The sequence below is a fragment of the Giraffa tippelskirchi genome, chromosome 13 (genome assembly GCF_054371585.1).
Source record: "Giraffa tippelskirchi isolate mGirTip1 chromosome 13, T2T-mGirTip1v1.2.pri, whole genome shotgun sequence".
Lineage (NCBI taxonomy): Eukaryota > Metazoa > Chordata > Mammalia > Artiodactyla > Giraffidae > Giraffa > Giraffa tippelskirchi.
In genome coordinates this window covers 12,521,728-12,540,232 of record NC_137287.1, presented here as the reverse complement: position 1 = coordinate 12,540,232, position 18,505 = coordinate 12,521,728, and the positions used below count along the sequence as shown (strand labels likewise).

Genomic DNA, 18,505 nt, shown 5'->3' with positions numbered 1-18,505 from the left:
CACTAAACACTGGATATGTATTAGTGTGCACGTGCGCAGTCGCTCAGTAATGTCTGACTCTTTGTGACCCTAAAGACTGTAGCCTGCCAGGCTCCTCTGTCCGTGGGCTTTTGCAAGCAAGAATACTAGAATGGGTTATCATTTCCTCCTCCAGGGGGTCTTCCCAACCCAGGAATAGAACCTGTATCTCCTGCATTGGCAGATGGATTCTTTACTGCTGAGCCACCAGGGAATCCCTAGGATATGTATTAGAAGTCCAATGAAAACACTGCATATGGTACATTATGGTACTCATGTATATTTACAAAGATCATATATTATATTTCATCAAATCTAAGATGCCTTCAGTAGTCAGAGACACCATTTTTATGTACCCAGAAAAGAGGAAAGTGCTGCCAATTAAACTGTGACACACTACTGATCATAAAGTGAATCTCAATTGCAGAAATGTAAAAATGTGCATCTCAGCATTGACAAAATGTGGTTGTACATGGTAGTTTCAATCTATGAGATGTCTTAAGATCAAATCCAAGTTAACCAGAATGCCCAAGGACTTAATATTTTAGTTCATTGAATTTCTAGACAGCATAGAGTCTTACTTTATTTTACTATTTGCTGAAAAGATATTGGGAGTGTAGAGATGGCAGATACCACAGTTTCACAATGCCAACACCATTCCGTCTCTCCTTCTCTTTTGCCTCCACCATACTTACTTTCTTTGAAAAGCAACTATTCTCTTGAAGTAAGGTTGGCCATGTGGCCATTCTCTGGACCACATGAGCTTAGCAGGAAGACTTCTGGAAAAGATTTTCCTCCCTGATTAAACAATAGGAGATGTGACCAGTGGCACAGTACTTCCTACCTTGTACAAAGATGCAATGACTGAAACTACTGCAGCCATCTTGTAACCAGGAAGAAATGACCAAGAAAATATCATGAACTATGACATTATAATGTCATCATGATGACTTCACAGTTCCAAACCGGTGCTGGTTACCACTACTTCTGGACTTGTTAAGTGAAAATAAGTTACTTGCTGATGAATTAATTTCTAAATGACATAGAGAAGGATTTTAAAATATACAATGGAATACTATTCAGCCATAAAAATAATGAAATTTTGCCATTCGCAACAACATAGATGGACCAGGAGGGTATTAGGCTTAGTGGAAAAAGTCAGAAAGAGAAAGACAAATATTGTATACTATCACTTATATGTGGAATCTTAAAAATAAAGCAAACTAGTGAATATAACAAAAAAGAAACAGACTCACAGACACAGAGAACAAATGAGTGGTTACCAGTGGGGACACAGAATGGGGGAGGGGGAAGACAGGGGTAAGAGATTAAGAAATACAAACTATTGTATAAATAAATACGTTACAAGTATATATTGCACAACACAGGGCATATAACCAATATTATATAATAACTAAAACTGGAGTATGACCGTTATAAACTGTGAATCACTATGTTGCACATCTGTAACTTATATTATACATCGACTGTAACTCAATAAAAAAATACAAATATAAAATGTTAATGAATAAAACCTATTCCCTTGCAAACTGTTACCATGTAAATGATTCATTCTAATGCAAGGCAGGGATAAACAACAGCTAAAAGTAGACCCACACAGAGTACCATAAGAGCCCAGGAGAAGGAACAATTAATTCTGACAAGGTGGCAGGGAAGGTTTCAAGAAATAAAGGACATCTGAATTGGTTCTTAGAGGATGCATGAGATTTTAATAGGATGGGGTGGGAGGAGGGGAGTATTATTCAAAATCTGAAAGTCAAAAGACCCTAAAGTCACGTAGCTCTTTGTTAAAAAATATTTATTTTCTTTATTTGGCTGTGCCAGCTCTTAGTTACAGCATGCAGGATCTCTAGTTGCAGCATGCAAACTCTCTGTTCCCTGACCAGGGGTCGAACCCAGGCCCCCGCCATTGGCAGTGGGGATTCTTAGCCACTAGACCACCAGAGAAGTCCCCTAAAGTCATGCCGCTCTTATTGACACTTTGGTCCCTAGAAATACAGAGAAGTAGAACCCCAGTCTCCTGTTATTCACACTCTTTCCAGCAGCAAAGTACAGCACCTAACAAGCCACGTGTAACCATGAGACTGCTGCTGCTGCTGCTGCTAAGTCGCTTTAGTCGTGTCCGACTCGGTGCGACCCCATAGACGGCAGCCCACCAGGCTCCCCCGTCCCTGGGATTCTCCAGGTTAGAACACTGTAGTGGGTTGCCATTTCCTTCTCCAATGCATGAAAGTGAAAAGTGAAAGTGAAGTCGCTCAGTCATGTCTGACTCTTAGCAACCCCATAGACTGCAGCCTACCAGGCTCCTCCATCCATGGGATTTACCAGGCAAGAGTACTGGAGTGGGGTGCCATTGCCTTCTCCAAACCATGAGACAGCCCTCAGTAAACAGTAATCACACGATTAGCCATTGTGTCAGACACAGGGCTGGAAGGAGGCTCTTCTGGAAACCTGCTCCCTGTTAACTGTCAGCAAGCTTGTGTGCTGGCATCTGGCTGTGGCCGCCTGTAATTACGGTAGCGGTTTATTACTTATGCATAGCAAGGCTGAGGCTCTGCAGTTAGCCATGACAGGGACGTTATTAAAGGGGAAAACTTCTCTATCAGTGGCTAAGCCAATTGTCATCCACATGTCAAGCAGTCTAAAGACCTGCGAGGTGTCATAACGAAAGCAGAGGAAGGTCTTTCAACCAAGTGAGCCCTGCATCTTTTTTCAAGTGCTACCCAGCATTCAGAAATGCCTTCCCTGTTGATGGGGAGCTCCTATATTCCCCCATCAAAGGCCACCCTGTGGGGAGCTGGCATCCCCGATTGATTTTCTGAGTTCTATCACTTGGTCCCCTCGGCACAGGAAGTAAGTCTTCTCCTGTGACAGGGCACTCAGCTGAATCCATGAAATACAGGAGGAACCAGATGCCCGGTGGTGGCTTCGGAAGGCAGACCTGTAGGGACTGTGGCTGCAACAGCCACTGCTGGGCTAAAGCCTCCAGGCAGGGGGCTGCTGCCACAGCAGCTGGAATAGACAGGCTTCTGGGTGATCTGAGAGCAGCAGCAGGGGAGGGGGGGGAGGAGACGGGTTTGGAGCAGAGAACTCTTCCCATCCATCACCACTGCAGAATCCCTCCAGTCCACTCCTACTTCCTCTTTGGCTCAGAAACAAATGAGGAACAGAAAGGAAGACCGACCAGCAGGTGCTGAGCAAGCTCAGGGCCAACCTAAGACTGCAGAGTGCATGGTGAGGGCGCCAACGCCTGCCTGGGTGGGTCTTTCCTTGGGAATCAGCCGATCCGGGACTAGGGGGCCATGAGATGGATGGAGCAGAGGGCACAGAGGTGAGGATCCTGGAGGAGCTGGGAAGAGAATTCCTATCCAGGCTGATGTGAAAGGTTGGAACCATAGGAAAGGAGAGCAATGGCTGAAGGGCTGAGTACACCTCCGTGAACTTATGGAGTAGGGAGCTCCCCACAGGGTGGGGAGCACACAGGTCAGAGTGCTGAGGGCTGATTCTGATTTCCCAAAGGGCCAACTCAGGATGTGGCCAAGGAGAGGGGTCAGAGGTGAAGGGCACCTGGAATCACTGAGGCTCAGAGGGCTCATTGAGTCCTGAACCAGAGGCATGGCTGGGCCAGCGACACCAGAACTTTCTACCCATTGCTGGATTCAAACTCACTTTCCCACCTGTCTGAGTGCACACTAAATCCCAACACAACGTCAATCCCCTTACATCATCACTGGAGCAACCACTTCATCCAATAGCTCCCCACATCTACAGAATTACCTCTAACTCAGCCAGAGGCTGAAGCCTGGCTGGGTCCAGCCTCCACTTGGTCCTCTAAACAAGCTCCATGTGGCCAATGAAGGTCACACGGCCTTCCTTCTGTCCCCTCACCCATCTCTGCCTCTACTCATTCCCCGTGTCAATCGCCCTGCCTGACCACCTTCTATGATTTGCTTCCATGTCAGGTCCCCAGGTGGTCTCACTACCTGGGTCCTCTGGTCTATGTGTTAAAACTTTGGAGTTCTCTCCTTCAAGTTCAACACTGCTTGGTCAAGCACCTACTGTGCACCAGGTCAGATCTCACCACCCCATACTCATTCTACCTCCAAAACCTCATGTACACCTAATGAAACTACAAACCCACCCTTCCAACAGGACCACAGATGTCTAGGTGGGCGTGGCATCTACATCTCTGCATCTGTGCAGCTAACCCACACCCAGCAGCGAGGAAGTGCTCACAAACAGGTGGAAATAACCAACATTTCTGCAATGGGATTTGATATATACAGGCTACTATTTCTTCTCCCAGGCCTCAAAAGCAATTATCCAAAGGCACCACTACTATAAGTTAAGTGGAAGATGGGGAAGAAGAAAAGAGAAGGAAGAGAGAAACAGAATTCAGCCTTGGACAAACACATGAAAAAGAGAAGAATCCTAGGTTGATTCAAAGAGTTTAAGCAACTTAAGAGCAAAACAGACCTTTCCTGCCCTATCTTGAGATTTACACCTCAGGTAACAAGGACCAGCACCACTGTTCATGCATTCATTCCAGAAATATCTGCTGAGCACCTATTATGGGCCAAGGGACTTCTCAGCATCAGACATATGATGAGGAACAAGCAAGCAAGGCTCCTTTCCTCAAAGAGTGAGCATTCATTCAAAAAGACACATGTACCCAAGTGTTCACTGCAGCACTATTTACAATAGGCAGAACATGGAAGCAACTTAGATGTCCATCAACAGGCAAATGGACGAAGAAGTTGTGGTTCATATGTACAGTGGAATATTAGTCATTAAAAGGAACAAATTTGAGTCAGTTGAACTGAGAAGGGTGAACCTACAGCCTGTCATACAGAGTGAGGTCAGTCAGAACAAGGAAAACAAATATTGCACATTAATACATATATACAGAATCTAGAAATATGGTACTGATGAACCTATCTGCAGGGCAGAAATAGAGATGCATTGTAGAGAACAGACTTGTGGGCACAGCAGGTGAAGGAGAGGGGGAACGAATTGAGAGTGGCATTGACATATATACACTATCATGTGTTGAACAGAGAGCTAGCGGGAAGCTGCTGTATAACACGGGGAGCTCAGCCTAGTGCTCTGTCACCACGTATTAACAGAAGGGTGGGATGGGGGCCAAGGTGGGGGAGGAAGGCTCAGCAGGGAGGGACTGTATACATACTTATGGCTGATTCACATTGTTGTAGGGCTTCCCAGGTGTTTCAGTGGTAGAGAATCCGCCTGCCAGTGCAGGAGACTCAAGAGACATGGGTTCAATCCCCGAGTCAGGAAGATCCCCTAGAGGAGGAAATGGCAACCCACTCCAATATTCTTGCCTGAAAACTTCCACGGACAGAGGAGCCTGGCGGGCTCCAGTCCACAGGGGTCACAAAGAGTCAGACATGACTGAGCACACACATGCATGGACGCTGATGTACAGCAGAAACCAACACAACATTTGTCAAGCAATTATCCTCCAATTAAAAACAAACAAAAAAAGTAAGCATTCTCCCAGCTGCTACATATTGGGCACCGTGGCTCACGCTGCACATTTTGAATCCCCGCTCAACCTGACTCACAGCATCCCCATTTCAGTTGAGAAATGGTGGTGAAACTATCACTATTTTACACACGATAGTGTATACATGTCAATGCTACCTCGATTCATTCCTCCTCTCCTTCACCCGCTGTGCCCACAAGTCTGCCCAAGGTCACACAGTTAATAAGTGACAGAACCAGGCATCAAACCCAGACTGTCTGCCACCCAAGAGAACACCCTTTCTCCCAATATTATATTCTTAAAGACTCAGAGGTGTCTGAGCTTAGGTGTTTCTCCATTCAGTGTGGGCTTCTCCGTGTCCACGCTCCACCTCTTCATTGTCACTCTTAGCTCTAATTGCCGAGCCTTTTCCCCGTCCACAAAGGACACTCCAGATTTGGCAACAGCAAAGGTCAGGGCATCAGAGTTCTTCCTCGACAATGACGCTGGTGGCCTCTTCCCAATTATACTGGGCTGGGCAGGCAGCAGCTGCCCCTGCTGGCAGGGTGCCTGGCACACACACTGGCCAACACAGATGTGCCTGTATCCCAAGGCTGTCCAAGAACTGGGACCCCCATCTCTCTGGAAGCCACCAGATGTGATCAGTCCATCAGAGGTAAAAGAAGTGAGCCTCCCTCCAGCGCCCAGGCCCTGGCTCTGCTGATCAGCCTTCCACACACCCGGGCCCCTGCTGGCCACCGAGCCCTGATGAAAGCCTGTTGTTGTTGTTCAGTTGCTAAGTTGTGTCCAACTCTTTGCGACTCCATGAACTGCAGCCTGCCAGACTCCTCTGTCCGTGGGATTTCCCAAGCAAGAATACGAAGTGGGTTGCCATTTCCTTCCCCAGGGGATCTTCCCTACCCAGGGATTGAACCCACATCTCCTGCATTGCAGGCAGATTCTTTGCCACTGAGGCACCTGGATAAATCACTACTTTCACTACTCAAGGATTCCGACTCAGGGATCGAACCTGCGTCTCCTGCGTTGGCGGGCGGAGTCTTTACCACTGAGCCACCTGGGAAGCCCTGATGAAAGCTACATGCAGTACCTAAGACTCATCCTGCCCTGGTACCCTTCTGACGCTCACCTGCAAGGAGTGATTTTAATACGAACATGTGCCCTCAGCTCTCTCCCCCTTACCTCCTTCCCGTTGGGAATGCTAGTACCATCCAGATCAACAGTCTATAAGAGCACACGCATATTCCAGGAAAGAAGAAATAGCTCAAGGCCAGCTCTGGCATCCAGGAAGAGACGCTCTCAGTATACGATCCCTCTCCTTCCAATGCCACCTCGAAGGCCCAGAGAACACACCTCTGCCTCTGTCCTTCTGCACCCACTCACTTTCTCTGCCTGGTGGGCCTGGCTGATGCGGCAGGCTTGGCAGGCTGCAGGTGGGTTGTTTGGGAACATGTTGGTTTCCTGCAGCTCCGACTCCAGCTTCATCTGTCTGTGTGGCTTGGGGGCAGGACCAGGCTGCGTAATTTTGACTTCTCTCCATGCCCGCAAAGGTTTTCAATTTCTTCAAGCCACCCTGCTTCTATTCAATATCCTTCTGAAATCTAAATTTGGAACCTAACCTCAATCGATTGCATTTCCTCTTACGACAGCAGGGCCCTAGGCTTACTGGATGGAGTAGTCACATGTGCCCTTGTGAGTCCCTGCACCAGGGCGTGGATGAGGGACGAGGTCACCAGCCAGAGCTCAGGGCTTGCAAGGGGCACATGACCGTCCACCACCTTTATCCTGACCTATCAGGGGATGCTGAACCTGCGAAAAAGACCGTGATATTCTGGAATCTTGACTCTTCCCCTCACTTCCTGTGTCATCCTGGCCAAGCCACACAGGATTCTCTATGTCTCACCTTTCTCAGCTCTAAAATGACAGAAAACAAGTAACTTCCTCAGAAGGTGACAGACAGCCAAAAGCCCTGTACATAGTTACACGGGAATTCTGTCCAGAACTCTGTCTGTCCCTTCGTCCAGTTTTCTAACGTCAGTACAAAACCACCATTTAAAAAAAATTTTTTTAACACAATATTATTTTCTTCTGCATAATGGTTTTGGATTTTCTAAAATTTCCATGATAAAATATGAATTAATTCTACTCTAGAGAGAAAAGGAACATAAAACCAGCATGTTATAAAACCACACATTCACAAAAAGCATACTGAACCGTGCTGGTCTTTAACCTGGCTAACTGCTTCACTTCCAGGCTCCTCTGAAGGTTCTAGCGCCCTTTAGTGAAGGGCCAGGAGTGGCCTCAAGATGGCGCAGGCAAGATGGCGGAGACAAGATGACTACCTCACACTCACTCTCCCCAGCTACGTCTTTCCAACTCCTTCCTCCAACCACATCCACCCCACATAATCCAGTCTTTACAGAGTCAAGGTTATTTCCTCTGTGGTTACCATTTACCTCCTAAACCTAGCTTCCACCCAACTAATCAACCAATAAACCTTTTTGCCCACGTGACATACAGGGTGTTATGGCAGATGCTGAAGGATGGGCATGGTATTAAATAGTTCAAAATATGCTTAAAGTCCTCAAAACGCCTGTAGACCAGTTATGAACTCCAAAGATAGAGCCACCGAGGCACTAGAGTCAAAGCCACGGGCGCAATGGACATGGACAAGAAAGCTTCAAGCAACCTGGAGCAGGAAGAGCTCAGACCGTGGGACTTGGCACAACCTTCCGCCCCCAAGGAGTGATCTTGAGTCAAGCTTTAAAGGACACATGAATGTAGAAAGCCGGTGGGGAGAGTAAACCAGGACAACCAGCACTTCTCAAAAACTGGACCTGAAACACGGAAGATGCAACCCTAAGACAAAGGGAGGGCTATTTCAGCAAGTGGATCAGCCTGGCTGGAGGAGGTAGAAGCACTGGGCCAGGGTGGGAACGTGGGCTGACAGGGGTCGGCCTGGACTATCGGCCGCCAGGCTTGATCACAGTTCCTCAGGAAACACAAAACTCCTGGAAGCTCTTAGGCCCTTTGCAAGCAGTGCTTTCCATGCAGACAGCCAGCGTCCCAAAAAAGGAGGGTGAGAAAACAGAGGCTGGGGCTTGGATTAAAGGGCACTACAGCAGCAGCAAGGGGGCAGCAGTGGGTGCCTAATGGTAAAGATGGGAGGGCAGAGGTAAGAGAGGGTCTGGAGGGGAGAGGACAAACTCATCTCAGCATGCTTTTCCCTCCATTTCAGCATTTCCACTTTCCCTTTAAAGTGTCCTTATCAGCCTGCATTAAGAAAAACGAAACAATAACAGCGTGCAACCATTTTTCAAAAGACAGGCACTAAGAGTTTTAGCAGAGAGGCCCGTTATGAGGAAGTCTGGATCACCCCTGGCCCCCGCTAGCCCAGAGGGGCCCTTGCAGGACACCCAGGAAAATGTTTCTGGGGTGAGAGGACACTACAGATGGCTGTGCTGTGACTCCTGCTTGAACTTCGTAAGAGTCCCCAGGAAAGGTTTGAGAAACCCGAACATCATTAAAATACCAGCTCCCACGTGGGTCCCTTCTGTACGCCCAGTGCTCAGCTCTCTTGAGCCCTCCATTAATTCCCAAGCAATAAGGAGCACCAAGGTCAAAGTTTCCTTGTCCTCCTTCAGTAGCAAAGAGTGTAGATGCTGCAGATCAAATAGACACAGGAATCCAGGTCCCATCTCAGCACCCTCCTGCCGCAGCAGGAGACCTCGGCAGGCCTACAGAATCAACAGGTGGGATACGCTTTCCCCAAAACATGCACAGGCAGAGGATGGAGCGCTGTGGGGTGGGGTGGAGCGGGGAAAGGTCACTGCAAATTACACTTGTCAGCCAGAAAGATAACATCTATCTAATGGCAGCTTGAATTCCTGGCTTGTTCAGGAAAAGCTCTAAACCCAGTCTTCCTGCCTGCTTCCCCTCAGGGGCCGCAAGTCAAGAAAACTCGTCTTCCCAACCCAGGCAACCAGTTCCCAGTGGTGGACATTCCCACGCCCCCAGGAAATTGCTTACAGGGCAGAAGAGCACACAGGGAAAGAAGCCAGGACCTCAGTCCATCTGAAGCAAACTCTTAGCTTTCCGGAAGTCCTCACTCTGATTCCCACCAACAGGCAAGTGGGTTTTCCTCTTTGCTCTGCCTGGCATAGGCAGTAGAGGGCTCTGGGTCATGGTTCCAGCCACAGGCTTGTCAGAGATACAGTCTCAGGCCCCCCTACCCCAAAGCTACTGAATCAGAGACTCTGTGGGTGGGGCCTAGAAATCTGCATCTTAAAAGGCCCTCCATGTGACTCTCAGTTCAGTTCAGTCGCTCAGTTGTGTTGACTCTATGACCCCATGGACAGCAGTACGCCAGGCTTGCCTGTCCATCACCAACTCCTGGAGCTTACTCAAACTCATGTCCATAGAGTCGGTGATGCCATCCAACCATCTCATCCTCTGTTGTCCCTTCTCCTCCTGCCTTCAATCTTTCCCAGCATCAGGGTCTTTTCCAGTGAGTCAGTTCTTCACATCAGGTGGCCAAAGCATTGGAGTTTTGTGACTCCGAGGCACACCTAAGATTGGGACTTCCTTGGCAGTCCAGTGGTTAAGACTTCACCTTCCAATGAAAGGGGTGCAGGTTTGATCCCTGTTCGGGGAGCTAAGCGCCCACATACCTTGCAGCCAAAAAACCAAAGTATAAAACAGAAGCAATACTGTAACAAATTCTTTATTGTTTGGACCATTAAAAATGGTCCACATTAAAAAAAGAAAAAGATTAAGACAAGCCAGTGAAGCAGCTGAGAACCTCAATTCTGGAACCAGACTATCCTAACTTCAATTCCCAGTTCTGTCACCCCTTAGTTGGGTGATTGTGAGCAAGTTACTTAAAGGGGAGTGTTAGTTGCTCAGTTGTGTCCAACTCTTTGCAACTCCATGGACTATAGCCCACCAGGCTCCTCTGTCCATGGAATTCTCCAGGCCAGAACATTGGAGTGGGTAGCCATTTCCTTCTCCAGGGGATCTTCCCAACCCAGGGATCGAACCCAGGTCTCCTGCATTGCAGGCAGATTCTTTACAGTCTGAGCCACCAGGGAAGACTTCCCTAAAGGGGAGTATCAGCACCTATCCTTAGTGTTGCTGGAAAGACCAAACAAGTCCCAGCGTGTCAGTGGCACTTAGTAAATACCACTTAGCATTTTATTATTCCTATTTGGGGCACTGATGGGGTGTATATCATATTCTGTTACCTAACTGAAATGACTTGTGGCCTTGGGTACAGCCTGACAGTTAAGGGAACCAGCTATCTTGTGCACTCTTTTGGGTCCTATGGATCAGTCTACAGCCCGGATCTGTGTAAAATAATAAGGCCCATCCCATAAGCATCCAATTCCTCCAGAAATGAATTGTGCGCTTTTGTTTCATTCTGTGCCTTGGTTCTTGGACATACAGGAGAAGAGCTCCCACCAGACCCCTGCAAACAACACCTACAGCAAGTCCACACCTACAGCCAGACCCTGCTGTCTGCCAGAGGTCAGTGGGATTGCAGCATCCCACTGCAGGTACAAGTTCAAGGCTTCCCCTGGATATCTGTTGAGTGATATCAAGAAGCTCAAGGGGTCCTTTCAGAGGATGTTTGCAAATCTGACCCCATCCCACCTGGAAGGACCCAGAAGGGATCATTGGAAAGTGGGAAGAAGACAGTATGGTGACATCCTTCTCCCTGCCTGCCACTGGGCTGGTCTCTAGCTCCAACTGCAGGGAGGACAGTGGTTGAGCCGAGCCGGGTCTTACCAGCATCATCAAAGTGAAGACTCTTTATAATTAGGAGGAGACATTCAATGGAAGCTGTCATAAACACAGGCTCTCTGGTCAATCAGACACAAAGTTCTGACTCCAGACTCTGCCACTTACCAGCAGCAGGACCTCAGGCAACTTAGTTAACTAACCTCTCCAAGCCTTCTTGTCTTATTTCTGATAGGGGAAATGGAATAAACCACGCTAGACTGATGTGAACACTCAATGAGATAATGCACTTGTAACCTCTTGGCACTGTGTCTGGCACACAGTAAGAACTTCACCGATAATTATGATCATTATCTTTATGACTATCAGTAGGTCTGGAATTGGGGTTTCCCAAGTGGCTCTAGTGGTAAAGAACCAGCCTGACAATGCAGGAGATATAAGAGACATGGGTTCGATCCCTCGGTTTGGAAGATCCTCAGGAGGAGGGCATGGCAACCCACTCCAGTATTCTGGCCTGGATAACCCCATGCACAGGGGAGCCTGGTGGGTTGCAGTCCATGGGGTTGCAAAGAGTTGGACAGGACTGAAGCAACTTAACACGCACAGCTCTGGAATTACCATAAGAACATGAGTTAGAAGCTCAGGAAGGGAGATGGCAGCCTTGAATCTGCCTTGGATACCAGTCATGTGGACCTTGGAGAGCTGCCCATACTCCAGTGAGTAATATTCTGACCTTGGGGGCAGCAAATGTCCAAAGATCCATCAGCTCCTGGACCAGATGTGACCAGAAGGTGTTAAAAGTCTCCCTCTCCTCCTGAAGCACTGAGAACATTTTAGCTGGGACAGATTCTGACAACTATCACTGATTGGATGGCACACCTCTCTTCGCTGCACTCCGTAAAAACCTGCTTCCCCTACCCACCGCGAACTTTAACAATTGCCTCAGGCAGCTCTCGGGGAGAATCCGGAAGTTTTTAATAGCAGCTTCACCGAGGCAGCGCCCGGACGGGAGGGGTCCTCGTTACTAGCTGAGCAGGCTGCCTCCTAAAGAGATAACATTCCTCCAGCGCACTACCACAGCGCATTAGCTCCAGACCTAAGGCCTCGAGACGTTTAAGCCCGCCAATGGCCCCTCCCTGTCCGACCCCACCAAAGGCTAAGCTGTAAGAGCTATTTCCTCCCTTAAGTCGCCAGCCCCTCTAGTCCCATTAGGCCGCGCGTCTAGTTTCCGCGCTTGGGGCCAACTGGCCAGGTAATGATTCCTGCACGCGGAGACCCAGAGCCAGCTGTGCTGACGTGTTTCCACGATAAAAGCAAACTTACAGCTGGAGCACAGAAAAGAAGCCGGGAATTCTTTCCAGCAGCCCCGGCCTCCTGGCCGAGACGGGGCAGGAAGAATAAAAGGGAGCGCGCGGGAGCCAGGAGGTGTCTGCCTTCCGCCCCGCGCGCAGGGCCCCCGGGAGTGGACCGGGTGCCCACGCTGAACCCCGTGGGCATCCGCGCGCGTCCTTACCGTTTAGTTGCCGGTAGACAATGTCCTCGAGCAGCGAGAGGCGCTTCAGGACCGCATCCTGGATGGGGCTGGCGCTGTGCGCGCTGAGGTTAGCGGCCTCGGCCCGCGGCCGAATCTCATGGAAGGCGTCTCCGCTGCGCACCGAGATGGGCCGGCACTTGGCCAAGAAGAGCACGAAGCCGGCCACCGCGATCAAGTTCAACACCAACAGCACTTTGACTCTTCTCAGTGAAGCCATCAAACACGCCCAGCCGGCCCTCGCCCCGGACCCGCGCCCCTTCGGGCTCCGGCGAGGCGCGGGGCAGCCGGGGGCCGTGCGTGCGAGCCAAGCGCTCCGGACGGCTGGCGAGGATCCCAGCCGCTCCCGGCCCCACGGCGCGGAGGTTCGAGCAGCGGAGACGGTTAGGAGGTCCGGGCGGTCGCGGGGAGAGCCAGATGGCTCACGTGGAACCCCTCGGTCTGCAGAAGTGCTCCCCAAGATGCCTATTAGGTCCTCGGCGCGCGGCCACTACCAGTCGCCTCGGCTTCTCGGCGAGGGGCCGGGGGTCTCTCCTCTGCACCAGCCAGTGGTTCACCGCCGGATCTCCTGCCGCCGGGAGCGGGGTTGAGAACGCAGGGGCCGGCAGGCGGGGCTGCCCCGGCGCCGCGGCAGGAGCGCGGGCGCGCAGGTGTCGGGCTCAGGGTTCGCCGCCCGCCCGCGGAGGAGCGCACCGCGCCTCGGGCCGCACAGCCACTACCCTAGTCCGCAGGCAGCCGTCGCGGCGCGCGGGCCGCGGTCTTCAGCCGAGGACCGGCTCCCCGGGGCGGGCGCCTTTGTTACGCTCACCGACCCGTTCCATCACGCAGGGTTGAGGAATAGTCCGTGGCCAGCGCCCGCATCCTCGCGGCTCCGCAGTCACGCTCAAGTCTCAATTACTCTTAAAGTGGGGGCAGCACTAGGGGGCGGGCGAAGGGGCAGAGCGCGACGTCCTCTCCGCCCCCTCGCGCCCGGGGACACCCCACCCCGCCTCCAAACTCACCAGCGCGCACAGCGCCGCGGGCTCCCGGACACGTTCCAAGTCCTGAGCCCACGCAGCGAGCCTTCGGGGCCTGCCGGTCACGCCGGCCTCTCTCCGAGCTAGCGCGTCGGGAGGCTAGCTGGAAGGCGGAGTCGGACCTCAAAAGTCACAGCAGTTCTGTACCCCCCTCCACGAACGTCGCGGGGAGCGCGGCGGGGAGGGACGCCCGCCGGCGCACCCTCCGCTGGCCAGAACCGGCAGCGCCTGTCGCTCTTCCCGCGCCCCAAGGAGCCAAACGCCGAGTCTTCTAATTGGTGGACGCGGTGATACCGCCGCTGCGGCAGGGAGGGCCCCCACAGCCCCGGGGCGCGAGAGCCCGGAGGGGACGCGCAGGTGGCGGCAGAAGGCGAGGCGCGGCCCGAGGGGGCCCGGCTGCAGCGCCAGCTCCTCCTCCGGCGCTCCTGGCCACCCCTCTCCCCGCGAGCCAGTCGGCCGCCGCCGCCCGCAGGCTGCCGGGCGCACAGCTCCCCGGCTCACCGGCTCGTGCGCGCGCACCCGGAAAGGGTGGGGGCGCCGGGAGAGTGCGGGCCGCGCGGGATGGGGGCCGTCAAGTCATGTTGACGGCTGCCCGCGTTGGAGGGACCCTTTGGTTCTCAGCACTCCCCGAGCGAGCGGGTTTGTTCCATCCCGGCTGGCGATGAAGACATCCCTTTCTGTGTGCTCGCAGCTCCGCTTTGCGTGGCCAGGGATGGCTGGAGGGAAAATCTGGCCTGGAGACTCGGATTCCGCTACTTTGGGAGCCAGGCCGGGCGTTGGTGGGCTAGGTGGGTTCGCTCACCGTCCAGGCGACCGTTTCTGTGTCCAGCCCCCCACCTCTATACGCTTTGTATCGTAAGAAGCGTATCTTGGCGACTGGATTTCCGAAATCTCTTCTCCCCAAAGTCAGGAGCTCCTGATGCTGGAATTCAAAACCCCGTGCTGATCTCTTTGGTTCCTTGGGCCTGAAAAAGAACAGGCTGTCAACTAACAAAGATTAGATCAGGCAGTGAAGCCCAATAGATCTGGTGGTTTCTACCTATTTCGATCTCATTAAAGTTGTTTCTGTTTTTGTTTTTTTCATGTTACGGTTGGGGTTTTGTGACTTTTTGCTGATTTGTTATTTTAAATGTTGATTTTCAACATTGAAAAATGAGTGAAAAAATATAACAATCTTTTAGTTCCATTCCCTTGGTACTCTGTGTCTGGGTTCCATAGGTTTTGCTTTGTATAATCTACAAGAAAGTGACTACAAAACTGTTAGATGAAAAAGCCACATCAGAAGCCATAAGGGACAGTTTTTAACCCCACATGTTGGGCACAAAAGAGGTTGAGTAGGAAGAAACCCCAGTTTATTGAGAGGTTGTAAGACAGACACTGGGCCAAGCACAGTCTCTAGGTTATCTCACTGAATACCCAGTTGAGTTAGATGTTGCTATAACCACACGTTCGGATGGAAGCTAGCCCAGTCAAGGGAAGCTTGTGCAAAAATAGTGTTTGAACTTTCATTCAGCCATAGGGATGCAGGTGGGAAGGTTGAGGCATTGGGCTATGGTGTCAGTTTAGAGCCTTAAACCTAATTCTAACTATAACCCTAAGACAGGATGATGGATGGGCTGTCATTTTTTTTTTTTCAAATTTAGACAGGTTTATTGATAATTTCAGGGCTTTCCCGATGGCTCAGTGGTAAAGAATTCTCCTGCAATGTAGGAGACAAAGTTTCCATCCCTGGGTTGGTAAGATCCCCTGGAGGAGGAAATGGCAACCCACTCCAGTATTCTTGTCTGGAAAAAAAATCCCGTGCATAAAGGAGACTGACAGGCGACAGTCCATGGGGTCACAAAGAGTCGAACATGACTTAGCAGCTAAGCACAAGCAGGACATTGGTAATTTCACAGTGTCCTTTCACAGGCTGACAAACAAATAGAAAACTGAATCTTACATCATGCATAGATGCCCTCAGCAACTCCGTGTAGTGAGTCAGACAGCCTTCATTTCTCTTCTTCCATCCAAGTTTTTTTAATCCTAGACCAGCCTCAAAACAATCTTAGCACGTGCAGTTGTAAACTATCTTGTCAGTGCAGACATCTCTGGGGTTTCTGGGACACTCCTGGCAGGGTTGTCCAAACTGAAAACTTGGAGGAAGGATTTTCACACCAGTGCTAAGCAAATTCACCTAAAACTCACCCCTATGCCCCTATGTTATAGAAAAGTTCTATTTCTTCTGTTGCAGAAGCTTAGAGCCCAGTAATAAGTGGCTCTAAACTATGGTGGGTCCAATTCCCAGGCATAAGCATATTTAGGAGTAGGACGCTGGAAGCAAAGCAGAAGAAACAGCCTCAGTCAACTCATTGGAAAAGACCCTGATACTTGGAAAGATTGAAGGCAAAATGAGAAGGGGACGACAGAGGATGAGATGGTTGGGATAGCATCATGGATTCAATGGACATGAACTTGGGCGAACTCCGGGAGATGGTGAGAGACAGGGAGGCCTGGTGTGCTTCAGTCCATGGGGTCACAAAGAGTCCGACAGACTTAGTGACTGAACAACAACAAGAACAAAGTTTCCAGAGGCAAGATTTCTTTGAGATTTCTTTTCATCCCTCTAAAGCCAGAGATGTCCCTTACCAAAATTAACTGATGGTTTTATCATGAATCTTTAAAAAATATGTATTTATGTATTTTTTATTTTTGGCTGCATCAGGTCTTAGTTGTGGCATGCAGGCTCTTTCATGGCACATGGGCTTAGTTGCTCCACAGCATGTGAGAACTTAGCTCCCCGACCAGGTATCGAACCTGCACCCCCTGCATTGAAGGGTGGATTTTCAATCACTGGACCACCAGGAAATCCCTTATCATCAATCTTATAGGCTTCTCCCCTCACATTCCACATGCCTCCTGGACAGCGTCTACATTTCTAAGTGACAGCTGACACTCTAGACCCATTGAGTGACCCTCTGTCACGGGTACACCCTGAATCCTGTCACCACACAGAAGAGCTGCACTCATGCAATACTGCAATCCTGCACTGAAATTCCACCCTGTGTCCACTGCTTTTTTACTCTCAATTCCAACCAAACAGATTCTCCAGCCACCAGCTACTCCTCTCTGCCTCCCAAGCATCTAAGCCCTTCCATCTCCACTTGAGTTCCTTCTCTATCCTTCCTGGTTATTCGGAATCTGGTCACTCATTTGTTTCAAACACAATTCCCAGGAGTGGCCACAGATTCACACACACTCACAGACAGGGTCTCCCGCTGCCCCCAGCCTGTCAATGTCCATCTCTGGGGACTTCCCCAGTGGTCCAGTGGTTAAGACTCCTCACTTCCATTGCAGGAGCTTGAGTTCCATCCCTGGTCCGGGAACTGAGATCCTGCATGCCAAGCAGTGCTGCAAAATAATAATAATAATTTAAATAAAACATTTTTAAAATACTCATCTTTGAATCAGTATCACCCAGACCAGAAAAGTCACCTGGGAAAACCACATTACCCCAAAGTGTGGGGACATTACCAACGGATGGTATATAGGGTGTATAGCATGAACCGGATCCTCATTCTGCTCAAAGGAACTGTTCCATGTCCCTAATCAGCTTCTCTCCCCAGAGATGTCTGGAAGACTCCAGAAGTTCGTAAACACCCTATATTCTGGGGGGAAACACTCATAACTTCCATCAGATTCTCAATGGTGGTCAATGACACCAAAATTTGAAGAACCTGCTGGCATATGTTAGATATGCAACAACATAAGCAGCTGAATATTTATCATAGGCCAGCTGCTTATGAAATCAGTGGTGTCAAGGCAGGCAAGGTTGATGGAGCTCTCCGATTGCTTGCATGTCTTGATGGAAGAAAGAAAACTCTGGACTAAAGCCAACATGCTTGTATGCATGTTGAACTGAAGGAACGGAACCAAATAGCTTCTGCCTGCTGAGTAAATTCTCACACCCAAAAGGAGCACATCTAGCCACTTAAACTACATACACAGAGATTAAAGGGCCCATTTACAGAGTCATCAATCGCTCTGTGCCCAGAGGCTCCTGGAAGTCTGGGTGACCTCCCTCAATCAATGACTGCCATCTGTCTACATGCCACTTGCCCCCAGTCCAGCTAGTAAAACCAACAAAATTAGACCTCAGTGGCTATGTGGCCTGCTCATCAGGGGATCTGGGTTTCATTCCACCTGTTCCCAAAAAGCAAATCAATTCTCAACTTTAAAATAAGAAATTTCTCTTGGATGGCTCCAAAAATCTTTCTAAGCATAAATTTCAGCTAAACTACAAACGCTTAAAAATTTCTTTTTTATTGGAGGATAATTGTTTTATAATATTGTGCTGGTTTCTGACACACGTCAACATGAGTCAGCCACGTGTATACATATGTCCCCTCCCTTTTGAACCTCCCTCCCACATCCTATCCCACCCCACCCCACTAGGTTGTCACAGAGCACAAGTTTGAGCTCCCTACGTCACACAGCAAATTCCCACTGGCCATCTGTTTTGCATATGGCAATATCCATCTTGGAACATGGACAGACACTTTTAAAAGAGGTTTATTAGTATAGTGTTTGTATAGCAAGCTGAAAGGAAGGAAACTGATGTATTTCTGTCCATAGGTCACCAAGGGTTTTGATTCCAGATACATTTTTCACTCATCAACCATAATCCAGGTGACATGC

General features: G+C 49.9%; 1 protein-coding gene across 12 annotated transcripts in view; it reads right to left on the bottom strand.

The window, feature by feature from the left end:
• Positions 1 to 13,579, bottom strand: part of GALNT17 (polypeptide N-acetylgalactosaminyltransferase 17) — a 419,610-nt gene extending 406,031 nt beyond the window's left edge. For all 12 annotated transcript variants that reach the window (XM_081558061.1, XM_081558055.1, XM_081558059.1 and 9 more), the window contains exon 1: positions 12,795 to 13,579. Coding sequence is in view for 2 of the 12 variants with exons in the window: in XM_081558050.1 (XP_081414176.1) it covers positions 12,795 to 13,032 (238 nt within the window). In the remaining 10 variants the exon portion in view is untranslated. The remainder of the gene's footprint in view (positions 1 to 12,794) is intronic.
• Between the last annotated feature and the right edge of the window lie 4,926 nt (positions 13,580 to 18,505).